Consider the following 17,955-nt stretch of genomic DNA (forward strand, 5'->3'; position numbering starts at 1 on the left):
CAGCCCTATATCCCAGAATAGGAAGGTCAAAAATTCCATAATATCTGCTTTGAACTGGATTATCTGAGTCCACACTGCCATATATCCTAGTTCCAAGCAGATAATGTGGGATTTTCTACCTTGATGTTCTGGGATATAGTGCTGTGGGGAAGGGCCCTAAGTTTACACAAACAAGGAACCTTGAGTAAAACAACAACACATCACTTCAGTGTAAGTCCCTTTGTCCTTTATATGTATAGATGTCTCATTTCAGAAGGAACCTCTCTGAATGTGAAATCCTGCTTTCAATTTCAGCTTTTTCCATGCGTATGTGATCTTTAAACAAATGCCATTGCCGTATACTTTTTGCCTGACTGTCCTGCAACTATTTGAGTAATGCATTGTGCTATCTGGCATTCACAGAGACCTTGAAACCCATCAAAACACTGAGCTTTGGCCTCTAAGCAGCAATACTCTGCTGGGGCCTTTTATCTCCATCTGTTTTCTTCTTCTCGGACCAAGCGCAGCAAAACAAGCGGAATGAATTATCCTTGAGAAAGGCTTCCCATAGAAGAAAGAAAACTCTTCCCCGCTTGTAGGAGAAAGCAGCCCAAAGCAAACGGCCTTGTAGAGCTAGTTCTCTCATCAAGGCTTGGCAAGGTTTCCATTTACTTGGCCTTCATCCATTGGCATTAAACTTTTCCAAAAGATAAAAGTGACATTCTCAGAGAGTTGTTTGGTGTTTTTTTTGCTCTCGTTTCAGGCATTTTGAAACTGCAATGAAATGAAGCCTAGCAACAACAAAAGCAGAGAAATACATGAGCGGATTCTTAAGTAATTGATATCCCATGACCTTGAAAATACTAGGGTTCCTATGGTTTCCCATTAACTTTAAATAATAGTTATAGCTATAACTGCTGCTGACGTATTTGTTTTCCCGTATGAATAATCAAAACTTCAAAATAATCCTCTTATATGTTGAACAGTTATATTTAAATCCTGTAAGTGCTCTTGAACTTGCTAGGAACACCATAGTTATTATGTTAGGAATTGTTTGCACTGCATCGCATTGTAGAGCAAATCTCTATAGGGCTTTCTTCTGTTCTTGTACCATCCTTTCATCAAAATGTCTGAAAATTTAATCAGTCATTCTTCACTGTTACTCATTACTAGAGAGGCAAAACATTTAGATTGTCTATCGTTTGAATGTTGAGTATCATAGAAATGTATGATTTGCATCCCCATCACATTGAAGCACTGCAGTTGTATGAATTTCTTTTGTTCGTGGATGAGAGGTACTAAAAAGAAATAAAGACAAATCTGATTTTGAGCCAGGAAGAAAAAAAGCTCATTGCCATTCCAGTCGGACTAGACAAGTGCCAAGAACGTACAAAAGAACAGACTTGTTTGGTCAGTTCATAGAATCTGTGGTGCCAAAAAGAAAATGAAATAGAGGAGTTTATAATTTTGGTTTTCCTATTATATTTGCCTCTTGAAACTGGACAACATATGAACACCAGACAGCTCAATGTCATCGATGCCAAAACAAAAGAAAAATACCAGAAGCTGTTGGCTAAATCCATTTAAACTGAGCAGTGACATTCTCTGAAATAGTAATATAGATGTAATAGATGTGATGTTATAGATGTAAGAAGTAGTAAGATGTAATTTACAGAGGAATAAGAAACATAGTAATTAAAACAATAGAATCATAGAGTTGGAAGAGACCTCGTAGGCCATCCAATCCAACCCCCTGCCAAGAAGTAGGAAAATTGCATTCAAAGCACCCCCGACAGCCTCTGCTTCAAAGCCTCCAAAGAGGAAGCATCCACTCCACTCTGGGGCAGAGAGTTCCACTGCTGAACAGCTCGCTGATTTTTCGATTCTGGCCTTAATTGCATTGGTTCTGATGGCTTGCTCCTGGGCTGCAAGAATCAGGCCCTCCGTCTCCTCCTTCAGTGTTCCATTCATGAACCATAACCAGATCTTCTCCTTGTCAACTTTTCCTTCAATTTTGTCAAGGAATTGCCCATGCAATGCTTTGTTGTGCCAGTTGTCAGCTCTCATTTGGATTGCAGTTTTCTTGTACTGACGCTTTGTCTGCTTGTTTTATTTGTAAAAGTCCTCTGCCACCAGACTTTCTATTATTATTATTATTATTATTATTATTATTATTATTATTATTAACCAGTTTTCTCTCTTAAAAAGAGACTCAAAGCAGCTTAGAGTAACATCAATTTCAACACAATTTAAAACCTAAAATATACATATTCATTTATTTTTTATTTATTTGGTTTACTTTTACCCCTCCCTTCTCACCCCGAAGGGGACTCAGGGTGGCTTACATATCCAAGGCACAATTCGATGCCCGTAACATACAACAATGATAAAAACACAATAGCGCAAAATAGCAAACAACAGAACCATATATCCATACCCAATAAAACCAATAAAACCCATAAAATATTTCATACAAACCAATAGAAACCAATTACTCCTTATTGCCGGTCAATATTCGCTATCTCATAGTTCAGAGTTCATTCCACAGTTATCAGTCCTGCCGGTCCTATTTGTCTGGTTGTCCTTACTTAGTTGGCATATTGCCTGAAGGCCTGGTCCCACAACCATGTCTTTATCTTCCTCCTGAAGGACAGGAGTGATGTCGATGTCCTGATATCCGCCGGGAGTGAGTTCCACAGGTGAGGGGCCACCACTGAGAAGGCCCTGCTCCTCGTCCCCACCAGCCTCACTTGGGAAAGCGGTGGGGTCGAGAGCAGGGCCCCCTCAGATGATCTTAAATTCCGTGGTGGGACGTAGAGGGAGATACATTCGGACAGATACATATATTCAAATGGGGTGGCCTGGTTTCAATTGCATAACCAGAACTGGTTATAGGGATCATGTGTTTTTTAATAATATTATTTACTTTTTAACTCTTGGAAAATAATGTTTCAGCTTAATTTTTTAAAATTGTTTTAAGTCAACTTTAATCATATCTCAGGGGAAAGGTGGGATATAAATTCAATAAATAAGCTATTACATAATAAATACAGGCACCCGAGAAAGGAAAAAAATATTGCAGGGCAGACCAGGAAGCACCATGAACTTATCCATTCTTCTTTTAAAAAGTGTCACATGGTTAGAAGGAAAAGATATGAGCAGATTACCACCCTCTTAGTATTATGACATAGAGATAAGTCAATTACAATTCCCACAAGTGCCATACAGCAGCTTGCTAAGCTTTCACTTTGAGCCCAGCTCATACCTATTTTGTTTTCATTTTACCTGGTGAGGTTGGAACAAGTTTTCCTCTCCCTTTGCCAAAGGAGCAGGCTTTCTGCAGTTCTGAACATTACTGCTTCTAAAGGAAAGGGAGAAAGAAAATCCTGTTGGTTGGGATCCACGATTAAAGAGAATTATGGTCAGCATGTCCTTCCTGCAGCTGGCCTGTTGACGGGAACTGTGATAAGCCATGGTTGCAAATAAACAGGACTGTCCTTGTTCCCTGTGTTATAGCCTTGCAATGAAAGGATGATTTAATATTCTCAGCCATTTCCTCACAACATCCTGTATAGCTTTTGCATGATGCCTGCTCCCAAGGTATTTTGCAGGGAGGAAAGTCTTGAATTTTGATGGCATCAAAATACATTTTGCTGTATTCTGGAAGTTCTGGAAATGCACCTCACCCATGTATGACTGGCATTTGCTCTGGATTGGATATGAATTTTGCCTTAATAGTAGTGAAGGAACAGTGACCTCCATCCTACAAGGAAAGCATTCCAGTTTTTATTTCGGGAGGGGGGTATATCTCACATAATTCAGGAGGACTCGACTCATCCAGATGCTCATTTCAGGTGTCTAGGCAACTGTGAGGGAGGAGGAATTTAAACATCCTCCCATTCATTCCCACTCTCTCTTTCTTAGGCTTCAACCCACAGAGCAGCAGAAAGCAATCTGCGTCAGTGGGCGTTGAAGAGTGGGCAAGTTGGAGACAAAAACTGATGCAGAAGATACAGCAGAACGCTGGTATCATACATACAGGTTTGGGCCTTCCATGTTGGTCAATAGTGAATCTGCTCTACAGTTAAAAGGGTCACACAAGAGACAAGTTCAGCATTTTGGATAGCTCCATTAAAATTCATATTGAGACCTAAAGCATGATTAAATGTGTGCCTTGTTCATGAAGCATAAAGATATTTAGGATTAGAATATCAAGCTGAAATACAGGAGCATTTTTGTTTGAAGCCTGGTATATGCTACAGCTGATTCACAGCCCCAGGAACTGCTTTTCTACTTTGTCTCCCTCCATGTCATGAAAGCATCATCCCATTACTTGCAGCTGAACACTTTGATCGGCTTGATCATTGCCTTCCATGCTGAACATAGTGGAGAATGGATTATGACCTGTTAGGATCATAACCTATTGGGGATTATGACCTGTTGGGATCATAACTGATTGTGTAGCAGAGTTTCGGAAGTGTTCCTTTAGTTTATTGGGTAATGGATGATCAATAGAAACATAAATACCTTGTTTCTATTCCATGTTCTCAGCAGACTAAGATTCTGAGTAATGCCGTGAACCTTTAATACTGTTTCTCATGATGTGGTGACCCCCAATCATAAAATTATTTTCATTGTTACTTCATAACTGTAATTTTGCTACTGTTATAAATCGTAATGTAAATATCTGAAATGCAGGATGTATTTTCATTAACTGGACCAAATTTGGCACAAATACCCGATATGCCCAAATCTGAATACTGGTAAGACTGCGCGGGGGGAGGGGGGTTGATTTATGTCATTTGGGAAGTGTAGTTGCTGGGATTTATAGTTCACCTACAATCAAAGCATTTTGAAGTCCATCAACAATGGAATTGAACCAAACTTGGCACATGACCAAAAGAAAATATTGAAAGGGTTTGGTGGGCATTGACCTCGAGTTTTGGAGTTGTCATTCACCTACATCCAGAGAGCACTGTGGACTCAAATAATGATGGATCTGGACCAAACTTGGCAAGAATACTCAATATGCTGAAATGTGAACACTGGTGGAGTTTGAGGAAAGTAGACAGTGGCACTTGGGAGTTGTCGTTGCTGGGATTTATAGTTTACCTACAATCAAAGAGCATTCTGAACCCCTCCAGTCTCACATGCTCTTCTTTGCCTTGCACATGCGCACCACGCTGCCATGCGCCAAGCACGCCTGCTCTCTCCCCATTTTGAGTCTCAGAAACAACCATTCCCTTGGCTGAGAGGACTGCCAATCACAGCGGAGGAGAGCTTTTGGTGGGAGGGTTCGCCATCTGAGAAATGCAGCATTAGCGTCTTTAAAATAACCTTGTTTGTGGGTTGTTCAGAGGTAGTGAGGATGTTTGCCATAGATGCAGGCGAAACGTCAGGAGAGAATGCCTCTAGACCATGGCCATATAGCCCGAAAAAACCTACAACAACCCAGTGATTCCGGCCATGAAAGTCTTCGACAAAACCTTGTTTTACTCATGACTCCATGTATTTAAATATACAGGCACATTTCTTGTCAGGTTAAAATTTAAAACATTTCAGTTTGCGTCTTTAACTTATATTCTTTATCAATCTCTTCAAAACTACTCTGCTCTGTGAAGCTCTCTTTCATAACTGTCTACTTCCAAGGGGCTCAAACCTCAATTGTCTTCTAACTTCATACATTGACTTCTGTACTCAAACTAACTCAAGCCTCAACTGTCATCCTTTTTAAACTGTATTCTAAACAGTCACTGAACCACTCAAATGGTCTGCAGCTCCACCCACTGCCTCAAGTACATAGAGCGAAGGAAAACTGCAAACCAAAGAAGACACACACACTTCAGGAAATAAACAACACATTATTATAGAGAGCTCACCCTGGTCCCCAGATTCGGACCATCGACCTTTCAGTCAGCAGTCCTGCCAGCACAAGGGTTTAACCCACTGCATCACCAGGGGCTCCTTTCTCGTCAATATGATAAATTAAAGGTTTATTCTTCTGAGTTTTACAGATAAATAAACAATGTGATAATACCCTTCTCCCTCTTCCAGTTCTATTGTGATACCCAACATCATTTTGGCGACCTCTTAATGGAATTGTCTCCATATACTTAAAATATTTATAAATAGAAGATCTAATATATACTTTTAACATAAATACGAAGCACTTTCAACAAGACAGCAGCTTACCTGAAAACGTTTTGCAGTGTGGGTTTTTACCTACTTGCATGTTAATTTTTCCAGAAACAGTGGTACCTCTTGCATATTACTATATCATGGCCATCTCAAGTACATTGGAAGTTCCCAAAAAAATTCTAAATATGAATCTAAAATAAAATGCCGCGTTTTCTGCTCTGCTGGAATTGTTCATTTATTACAGTTGTGCTTTATGAACACTGAAATGTTCCCTTGTATTTTTTAAATTCTCTTTTCTAAAAGTGACTCGCATCTGATAGGCGGAGCCCCCGGTGGCGCAGTGGGTTAAACCCTTGTGCCGGCAGGACTGAAGACCTACAGGTCGCAGGTTCGAATCCGGGGAGAGTGCAGATGAGCTCCCTCTGTCAGCTCCAGCTCCTCCTGTGGGGACATGAGAGAAGCCTCCCACAAGGATGATAAAAACATCACAACACCCAGGCGTCTCCTGGGCAACATCCTTGCAGACGGCCAATTCTCTCATACCAGAAGCGACTTGCAGTTTCTCAAGTCGCTCCTGACACGACAAAAAAAAAAAAAAATCTGATAGGCTATTCAGCACCTAACAAATTTTCACTCATTTCAAAAGATGGTTGCAGTGCATGTGGTATCACAAAAAAATTGACTTCATTGTCTTGTAATTCTTCTTTTAACCAATAGCTATCACTGCTTTATCTCTTTTTTCATTAAAACTGTTACATATTGATATATCTGTTTGTGTAAAAATATAATAACATGACAAAATGACACTTAAAATGTATTTTGACTATACATATTTTTATTTTGAAGACACAATGATACTCAATTATTTGATAGATTTTGCATTTATTAGAAAATAATTATTTACATGATGGAACAAAAACATTTGAGCACTTCTTGTGGAATGACACCTTCATGATAATGCAGCCATCAGAAACCCTCAGTCAACATATTTTCCAAGAATATCACCATCTCTAAATATGAAGTAGTCCTGCAAACAAAGAAAACAAATTAGTATGTCCTGAGAACAAATAATCGGTTCAAAAGCCAAGGCACAACAGGTCTTTCATCATAGGGGCTGATTTTACAACCATGCTATTAGATCAAAGCTCCACAAATAGTAACCCAAGGATATTCCATGTTGTACATAAACAGGGGAATGGAGGTAATAAATTAACTGTTAAATGCTTTAGGGCAAACATTAGATGAAGCATTTAGAGCATTTCAAATCCAATGGAAAGCAATAAAGGTGGCAGCTTGTAAGACCAACTAAACATAGGAGCAGAATCTCACCAGGATTTCATCTTATGCAGGGTAAAATATTTTCACCAAGAGCTACAGAAGATGTTTCTTATTCTGACATTTATAGTTCTAGGAGTAGGATAAGCATAAAGGTCTACATCAGTGATTCCTAACCTTTTTTAAAATAAGGGATCACTTTGACCAGGGACCACTCACCAACATTAGTACCAAAAGGGTTACGAATCGGTTTTTGGTCAACTTTAGTTTTGGTTTGGTTATTTGGGGTGCTGATCCAGAAAATTGCATTGGATAGACCACTTCAGCTCGAATTTCTGATACAGAACATATGTCATCCAGTAGTCGCCATCTGTTCACCCATAGAAAACCATATTTAATAATCTAGAGCTGATGCGGTAGTAGCAGTCTTTTGTGGATAGTCAGCCTCCCCCCTCCCGACATCCCTATAGACTCTGCACTATAAGAGGGTTTCACGAGACCAGTCGCTCTTGCTGCCATGTGGTTTTGAGTAATGGTGAGGCTGCAGACCATATTTTTGTTCTTGCAGGCCACTGGTGGTCCACGGACCACAGATTAGGAACCACTGGTCTACATGGAGCTAGTGTGTGGCGTTGCAATTTTGATTTCATCAAACACTGGCAATTTCAGTAATTACAAAACCAACAATACAATAAATAACTATATTTTAAGGATTCAAATCAGTGGAATTAATAATACTGAATATTTACAAAATTATTGCAAACCACCCCCACTTTGTAAAGCTGATTAGTTTTAAGTTACTGGTATTCTGTCCCCACAGAAATATATATATACAGATACTGAAATCTATGTGTTCTTCTTTTCACTGTTCTGGTTAAACATGGTCATATTGATTTAAATACTAGCATATTAAGCAGCAAAAGGAAATACTACAAAACATGCATTCCTTCTATAACAGTGGTTCTCAACCTGTGGGTCCCCAGATGTTTTGGCCTTCAACTCCCAGAAATCCTAACAGCTGGTAAACAGGCTGAGATTTCTGGGAGTTGTAGGCCGAAATACCTGAGGATCCCACAAGTTGAGAACCTAGAGGATGTGGATGACAATCGCCTGTTGTTACCTTTTGATAATCAAGAGCTAACAAATGTTTATTTTTTTCTAACTAAGAAAAACTAGTCTTCCCAATAGGTGATACATATAGAAAAACTAGACTGGCATACCCATAAGGCATTTGGTATAATGTGCAGTTAAGGAAGTGCTCTACATATTAAAAGTTCAGAAAACAATATTGAAAGGTTATTTTTCTAAAAAATTTTTGACAATACAAGCTGTGGGATAGAAAAAATATTAGATTTAATGTGCAAACTAACCTTATCATCCAGGACAACTTTTGTTCCACCATACTCAGGTAGTAGGACCTTCTCACCAACTTTTACACTAACTGGCCGTACTTCACCCTCCTGAAGGGGAAAGTGAAGAGTATTGTAAAATTTTTATCACAGTGATAGAATTGTTTTATAGCCAGAGCATGGCTTTATTTCAATAGCACAAGCAGAAGAAAGCATTGTTGAGTGAGAAACACACACACACAAGCTATTAGTAATCCAAGTCAGTATGATAAATCTTGTCTTATTACACCATGTTAACACAATTATTGTTCCTGGGATATAAATGTCATTTCCTATTTGGTTCTATCACAAAAACATGGGGAAAGTTATTAAACTGCAAAAACGTTGTTTTTGCAGGAGATTCTGCTGCACATTTTGCTATAGTTTTTCCAAGGAATATCTGATAAGTAAAAGGTAAAAGTTTCCCCTTGACATTAAGTCTAGTCATGTCCAACTCTGGGGGGTGGTGTTCGTTTCCATTTCTAACCCAAAGAGTCTGCGTTGTCCATAGAAACCTCCTAGGTCATGTGGCTGGCATGACTGCATGGAGCGCTATTACCTTCCTGCCGAAGTGGTACCTATTGATCTACTCACATTTGCATGTTTCCGAACTGCTAGATTGGCAGAAGCCGGGGCTAACAGCAGGAGCTCACCCCACCCCCTGGATTCTAACTGCTGACCTTTCGGTCAGCAAGTTCAGCAGCTCAACGGTTTAACCCACTGCACCACCAGGTTTTTTGGGGGGTGAAAAGGCTCAATGCATGGCTCTGTCTCAGACACCAACTGTAATAGACACTGTTGGAATGAGATACGCGGTCCATCTACACTCCGGAATTAATGCAGTTTGAGCCCACTTTTGCAGCCCTGGCTCAATGCGATGGAACCCAGGGATAAGAGTTTCAATCAATTCAACATAGCTTGCGGCAGCCACAAAAATGAAGTTTCTGGAGTGTAACAACTTATTTCAAGTACCACACAATTAAACAGGAATATCACTTTTAAACCAGAGACAGATTTTTTTTTTCAAATTTTGTTACATAGTGTTATCAAATAACAGTAGTCTAGAAAATAGAGACCTTATGTTCTAATTCAGGGGTAAGGAACGTTTAGGCCCATTCCCTTTTGTAGAAAATTACTCTTGGGAGTGATAACTTGCTTCTAAACATCCCCGTGACAACCTAGTCTGGCGATAAAGTTGACTACAAAAATTCTGAAATCAAAACCAGAGATAGAAAAGCAGGAAGGGCAGCAGGAACAAAAACTCTCAACACTAATTGCAAAGAGTGGCCCTTACCCTAAATAAACATTTTCACATAGAGTCATTTGGTCTCCTTCATTATACAGTATGTCAACTAAGTAAAAAGGCAACACCCAACAGCTGGCTTTCATAACCCAAGCCAGCAGCTGATGGGATTGGGTGTGGAGACCAAGTCCCATCCCCATTCAACAAAAGAATGGTAAGAATTTGCCTCTAAACTCATCACTGCCTCTAGGGGAGTTATGCAACTCAGCCAGAGGCAAAGGATGGGGGCAGTACAAGACTGTTTTACTTCTGTGGCATCCTAGTGGCCTTTGTGACCCACTGAACTATAGCCAGCTAGCGCAAGTAGTAGCCAAATTCAGCAAGAGGTGTAGATTTAACCCAAGAGCTTGCTACCTGAATAATGACTTAATTTATGAGCTGCAACAAAAACAATCTTATAGAATGTGAAACAAATGTATTTGATTTGACATAAGATTTTGTAGGTCACAGTGTATAATTATTTTATTAACTTCCTCCTTTCTTCCATTTCTATCATGTCAGTTTGCAAGCAAAGTGGTATATGGATTAAAAAGTAAGAACTGCAAGCTCCACCTGTCTATAACACATCAGGTAAAATTTCTCTCTTCCTTCCCTCATCCAACAAGAAAAACTAGATTGGAAAGAAGGCACCAAATACATAAATAACACAGCCTTATTGCATATGCGAAAAAGGTGTTAGTTCAGTGGGTCTTACAGATAAACTTGCCCAGAATTACAACTTTAGGATTTCTCCCAAATCTTAAAAAGTGATGGGAGCAGCTGCTGTGGAAACTGAACTAACAGGAGAATAAGCCTAACAGACCATGTTGTCAAAGATTTCATTACTGGAATCATTGTGTTGTTATGAGTTTTCTGGGCTGTATAGCCATGTTCCAGAAGCATTATCTCCTGACGTTTTGCTCACATCTATGGCAGGCATCGTCAGAGGTTGTGAGACTATCTATCTCAGAGCATTGAGGTGAAATTGGAGTGGACCAAGGTTGACATTTTACTCACCTTGCCTTTGGAGCCTCCGCCAACTGCCACAACAGTGGCTTGTAGTACTTTTCCTTGCGACTTTTCTGGGAGCATGATGCCTCCTTTCGTTACAGTCTCTGCTATGCATCTTTCAACCAGGACTCGGTCAAACAGCGGAAGAAATTTTTTAAAGGCCTGCCCTGCCTGTTAAGATAAACCACAAAGCAATGTGATTCTCAGCTACAAATCATGTGAATCTATCAGGAAATGATTCTACTCTTTACAGCGAATATGACACACAGAGAGGAAGGCAGTCTGGAAAATGCTCAGATTCATACAACTGCTCTGTGGACAATGAAGCTTTGTGGAGGTTTTAACTAAGGCAACTTAAACGGGGGTATTTTATTCAAATGACACCAGCTACAGAATAAGCAACAAGAATGATTGACAACTGGAAAATAGAGGGAGAAACCGTGGAGGCCGTGACAGACTTTGTATTTCTAGGTGCAAAGATTACTGCAGATGCAGACTGTGGCCAGGAAATCAGAAGACGCTTACTTCTTGGGAGGAGAGCAATGTCCAATCTCGATAAAATAGTAAAGAGTAGAGACATCAGATTGGCAACAAAGATCCGCCTAGTCAAAGCCATGGTATTCCCTGTAGTCACCTACGGATGTGAGAGCTGGACCTTAGGGAAGGCTGAGCGAAGGAAGATCGATGCTTTTGAGCTGTGGTGTTGGAGGAAAGTTCTGAGAGTGCCTTGGACTGCGAGAAGATCCAACCAGTCCATCCTCCAGGAAATAAAGCCCGACTGCTCACTGGAGGGAAAGATACTAGAGACAAAGTTGAAGTACTTTGGTCACATCATGAGGAGACAGGAAAGCCTAGAGAAGACAATTATGCTGGGGAAAGTGGAAGGCAAAAGGAAGAGGGGCCGACCAAGGACAAGATGGATGGATGGCATCCTTGAAGTGACTGGACTGACCTTGAGGGAGCTTGGGGTGGTAACGGCCGACAGGGAGCTCTGGCGTGGGCTGGTCCATGAGGTCACGAAGAGTCGGAGACGACTGAACGAATGAACAACAACAACAGAATAAGCCTTCCTGGAGGTTTAGCTGTACAGATTCAGCATAATAAGAATGGAGAAAACACGAAGGCTATTAGCACAACATATTTTGTGCTGTCCTGTGACTCCACATATGAAAAATGGGGAATCAGCAGAGTGGATATAACCCATGAGCAGAAATGATGTGATTCCTATCCAGTATCTCCACTTCTATTAATTTCAATCATTAATTGGGAGAAGAGGGAAAGAGCAGGAAAAATGCAACTCTCCAGATCTTGCTGGATCAGACTCCCATAATTCTTTCCCAGTACAGCTGAAATGCTGGAAGTTGCAGTCTGGGAATATCCGAAGGGCTGCACTTTGCCCAACCTTGTAAAGAGGATTATCTGAAGGTATTTAAATGTGTTTCCTGGCCCTGCCAATACCTTCAGCTGCACCCACTGCTGGAATTTCTCCTCTGGGCACTTTGAAAAAAGGCCTCATACATTTCGCCCTGGAGAATAATTCGTTGCAAAATGAACATCCTTATCAGAGATCAAAGTAGCCAAGACTCCCTGAGTGATCTTATTTGAAATGTTGTTGGTCAAATTACTAAGTCAAATTTAATAATTAATTCACAAATATTGGATTGGATGAAATTATAGAAATGTGATAAAAATGTTGTATTACAATTAGTATCAGAAGTGGAGTGGGCAGATCAAAAGACAACCTGGCAAAATGGCACTACCTAGAAGAATCCTCCATCTTGTGTGACTGTGGAGCAGAACAAACAACTCTGCACCTATAAGCTTGCCCACAATGCCCTGCCTCATGCCCAGAGGAAGAATTGTTTAAAGCCACAGACAATGTGGTTGCTGTTTCCCATTTTTGGACAAAAACTATTTAGATGCTTGTGCTCCCTCTATCAGTTTTTTATTCTTATTTATGCAATGCTTTTGACACAAAATTATATATATATAATTATTATGAATTTCAACTAAGACCAAATATATAATCAAGAATGCCTCTCAGTGCATTCCTAGTTTTGACTTATTAACCTGCAAATGAATAATCTGGAAAAGAAAACAATGCAGTTAGTAAGAATATGGTCCTGAGTTTAACTGTTAATCACCACAAGGAAATTATTAACTGCAGAAGTGTATTCAGCATTATCAGCACTCTGAACTTTGAATTGTAGAATATTCATTAACTTTTGTAACCGTCCTTTCCGTTTTCCCATTTGGATTTGGATGCCTCAAGTAGCTTAATTATAGACTTTTCTGTCATCTTTAGAAAGCAAGTCAATACTTTTTATTGCCAACATTATTTTTCTTTTTGTGATGTAAAACAAACCTGGATTTCCAAACAGGCAGTAGAGAAAAGATAACGAACATGGAGAGTAGCCACTGATTTTAGTTAAAAAGTAAACTAGACAATGTTGAGAAGGAAATGATCCAATGCAGATGGCCCTGGCTGTTTTCCCAGTCCCTCCCAGCTTCCTCCAGGCTTGTATAAAAAAAGGCACTCATAGAAGCAGCTAGAAAATAGGAGAAAGGCCAGCATAGCTGAACCCATTAGATGTCGCTGTTGCAGAGGCAGTGATTGGGAAAACGGATTTTCTATCAGGCAGAACAAAGGATCAGTTACTTGAAGGACAAAGTGTCCTACTGAAGACTTTTAAATTTTGTTCACGACAAGAAATAATTTCTGCATTTTTATAAAGCCTTTAATGCTGTGGCTAACAGTTAAGTTCAGTCCATAAAAATAACAAGAATTAATCATACAAAAGGGAATTGCTAACCAATCTCTACAGTTATCTTGTAAAACAATGTTAAAGCTAAAAATAAATCCTACACAAACATATCTCCCTAATATCTAGCTACCAGTCCATAGGGCAGATATGGAACTTTGTGGTGTTGGCCCCTTCCACACAGCTTGATAAAATCCACATTGGACTGGATTATAGGGCAGTGTGGACTCAGATAACCATATTTTATTTAAAAGTTTCAAAACTCGTTCCCCTACTAAGAATTCTCACTCTTAAGTAAATAAGCAGTTTAAACGGCAATTACTATTGACAAAGTCAGCTAAACTTCTCTGGAATCAAGACTGTATCCAAAAAATGCAGACAAGTAAACTCCTTATGAGCCAGCGTGAGGTAGTGATTTGAATGTTGGGACTTCAGCTTTGGGGACCAAGATTATTTTCCTTCTAGTAATGGAAACCCACTGGGTGACCTTGAGCCCCAGAAACCCCTGTCATAAACTTACCTTGGGCCACCTTTAAGTTGGAAAGGGCTTGAGGGCACACAACAAACTCCTTACACTTGGAAAACTGAAAATGCTCTTTTTTAAAACACTACCGTAGTTGCCACCAATCTCTCATCAAGCACCAAATCCATTTAGATATGTGCACTACATGCTTCTTTACCACCACTGGGGCAAAAAGTAGATCCTGCACACTGAACGGCTGCAGAACATTAATCCACGTGTTCTGACCATCATGTGATCTTAGGCATTTTCAAACCTTAGTTAAGTTTGTCTCTAACCATGAACCCCTGCCTTCCATAACAATGTGTTTCCTCATGTGTAGGTTCCCACTTGAGAAAACAGATTGCAAAATTAAAGGATTTTGTCAAGTGTATTGAGTAAAAGAAACAATCAGAGGGCATGCAATTACAAGGCTGCTCAGAAATACTTCAAACACTGTAATGGAAATATTGGTGACCACGTATTTATTTATTTATCATTTATTTTGTTTATGGAGACTCAAAGTGGCACACAGCAAAAAACATTTCAACACAACTTAAAATATACAAATATTAAAATGGTTTTTAACATCATTCATATTAAAACAATCGAGGTTAAAAACATAAAAGCATATAAAATCACACCCCAAGGCCAAGATTTCTTAAACTGTGGATCCTAACCCCAAATGGGGTCCCATTAGCTCAATGCTGGGTGTCACAAAAAAGTAAAAAGCCAAAACATGGGCAAAAGTAAAAGTCTTCTGAGGGGCCTTCCACACAGCCATATAAACCAGAATATCAAGTCAGAAAATCCCACAATATCTGCTTTGAATGGGATTGTCTGAATCCACACTGCCATATATCCCAGGTCAAAGCAGATAATGTAGGATTATCTGCTTTGGGTCTGAATGCAAATCTATTAGTAACCAGGTGTAGTGCTTTCAGCCAATTGCAAAAAAGGCTTCATAAAAAGGAAATTCAGCCTGTTTAGCAAGCCCTGCAAGTGCAAATTTGTTAGCAGTAAATGTTGTATTTGTATACCTATTTTATATACCTATGTACCTGAGGTAATTTTTCAGCTGCTGTGGCTGAATGACCATCTGTCAGGGATGCCTAGACTTCTGTCTACACTGCAATATAAAATGAAGATTATCTGCTTTGAACTGGATTATATGGCACTGTAGACTCTGGGTCCTTCCACACAGGTGAATACAATCCCACGTTATCTCCTTTGAACTGGGATATATGGCAGTGTGGACTCAGATAACCCAGTTCAATGCAGGTATTGTGGGATTTTCTGCCCTGATATTCTGGTTTATATGGCTGTGTGGAAGGCCCTCATGTTATCCAGTTCAAAGCATATAATATGAGTTAGCTTCTTTGCTCATCTGGATTATATGGCAGTGCAGAAGGGGCCTTTGATTGTGTGTTCCTGTCTGGCAGAATGAGGTTGGAGTGGATGAGCTTTGGGGTCTCTTCCAAACTCTAGGGGCCCTTCCACATAGCCCTATATCCCAGAATAACATGGCAGAAAATCCCACAATATTGGTTTTGAACTGGGTTATCTGAGTCCACAGTCAAATAATGTGGGATTTCCTGCCTTGATATTCTAGGATAGAGGACTATGTGGAAGGACCCTAGGATTGAATAAAATATCTGGAAGGGTCAGTTGGTGTGAGTTTTCCGGGCTGCATGGCCATGTTCCAGAAGCAGTTGCTCCTGACCTTTCACCCACACTTAAATGCAAGGCCATTCAATGCTAATCAAGGTGGCCAATTGCAACATTCACACGTACCTCAAGCAGACAAGAGTTATTTCTCCCACCCTGGACATTATTCCACAGATATATAAACCCCACTTGCCTAGTTTCCAACAGACCCTTCATCCTCTGCCATAGATGTGGGCGAAATGACAGGAGGGCATGCTTCTGGAAAATGGCCATGCAGCCTGTAAAACTCACAGCAACCCAGCAATTCCGACCATTAAAGCCTTCGACAACACATCTGCAAAAGTATGCCCTCACCATCAGACATATCCTGACAGGAAAGATCCTTGTTGGGTTAGCTTGGAGTTTTTACATCTCCATGCTGCGTCCTTGAACCTTCTTCTATTCGCAGGAAAACCACGGAAATAGCACAATTTCTTTTGGAGGCTGTAGTGGCTGTGATAAGAGAACCCCCTCCTTTAGTATCCCCACGTGTAACTCATAAAGGGGGTAGGAGACGCCACAAAGGCCATCTAGTCCAACCCCAGAGGGCCCTTTTGGGTGGTCTCTCATTTATGTGAATCCATGGGCCCTTCCACATAGCCCTCTATCCCAGAATATGAAGGCAGAAAATCCCACATTATCTGAATGTGAACTCAGATAACCCAGTTCAAAGCAGATACTGTGGGATTTTCTGCCTTGATATTCTGGGATAGAGGGCCGCGTGGAAGGGCCCATGGATTCACATAAATGAGAGACCACCCAAAACTATAATTGCCCTGCTTAGATCCTGAAAACTCAGCACTATAGCTTCTTTGATTGAATCGTCTTGTGGTTGTGTGCCTTTAAGTAGTTTTTGATTTATGGCAAACCCAAGACAATCCTATCATGCGGTTTTCTCCATGCGGTGTCCTTGAACCTTCTTCTATCCGCAGGGGGAAAAGGAAAAAAACACAATTTCTGAAAACGGGGGCTCTTTTGAAGGCCATAGGTCCTTTCCTTCCCTTCCTTCCATGATATGTCTGGGTGATGATTATTATGCTATGTCTCCATGCTGTGCAGTCCTGGAAGTTATGGTTTCCCAAAGACCATATCCTTCTTTTGGTGCACTTACACTATGGAATGAATGCTCTTGGACCCCACTTTAAATATCATAGCTCCTTACTATGTGGTCCTGGGAATTATAGTTTCCCAAGGTCCATACCTTTCTTTGCCTTCAAGTAGTTTCTGATTTATGGCAAACCCACGACAATCCTATCATGCGGTTTTCTCCATGTTGTGTCCTTGAACCTTCTTCCATTCGCAGGAAAAAAGGAAAAAACACAATTTCTGAAAACGGGGGCTCTTTTGAAGGCCATAGTGGCTGTGATAAAGAGAACCTACTCCTCCAGTATCCCCACGTGTAACTCATAGAGGGGGTAGTAGGAGATCCACAAAGGCCATCCAGTCCAACCCCAGAGGGCCCTTCCACACAGTCCTACATCCCAGAATATCAAGGCAGAAAATCCCACATTATCTGAACCCAGTTCAAAGCAGATATTGTGGGATTTTCTGCATTGATATCCTGGGCTGTGTGGAAGGGCCCATAGAGAAGGACCACATATTTTTCCCCCTTCCTCCCTTTGCCTTACCATGGCGCGCGCCCTTCTGCTCTTTCCTCCTCGCGACGGCTCGCGCGCTCCGTCCAATCCGCAGAGAAGGAACGCACGTGAAAAAAAGGAAAGCGTGGCACACTGCGCATGCGCTCGCCACACCCCGTCCGGGATGGGGAACTATTGCTTCCTGTGGCTATGAAAGAGGGAACCGGGGGGGGGGGCGAGAAAGAAAACACCCTTTGGATGTATAATTAGTCAATTTCACACAGATCCTTGGCCGGGTTGCTTTGCTCACTCGCAATCCTCCTAGTTTTAATACTTT

General features: G+C 40.6%; 1 protein-coding gene across 1 annotated transcript in view; it reads right to left on the reverse strand.

Annotated features, from left to right (window-relative positions):
* The window catches only part of HSPE1 (heat shock protein family E (Hsp10) member 1), a 36,508-nt gene extending 18,557 nt beyond the window's left edge, over positions 1 to 17,951 (reverse strand). The window contains exons 1-4 of the mRNA XM_060781088.2: positions 17,670 to 17,951; positions 11,080 to 11,244; positions 8,763 to 8,852; positions 6,931 to 7,144 (exon numbers count right to left, since the gene is read on the reverse strand). Of these exons, the coding sequence (XP_060637071.2) occupies positions 7,094 to 7,144; positions 8,763 to 8,852; positions 11,080 to 11,244; positions 17,670 to 17,672 (309 nt within the window). The 5' untranslated portion in view covers positions 17,673 to 17,951 and the 3' untranslated portion in view covers positions 6,931 to 7,093. Of the gene's footprint in view, positions 7,145 to 8,762; positions 8,853 to 11,079; positions 11,245 to 17,669 lie in introns of the transcript that reaches the window.
* Positions 17,952 to 17,955: the final 4 nt, after the last annotated feature.

This window comes from Anolis sagrei, chromosome 1 (assembly GCF_037176765.1).
Source record: "Anolis sagrei isolate rAnoSag1 chromosome 1, rAnoSag1.mat, whole genome shotgun sequence".
NCBI lineage: Eukaryota > Metazoa > Chordata > Lepidosauria > Squamata > Dactyloidae > Anolis > Anolis sagrei.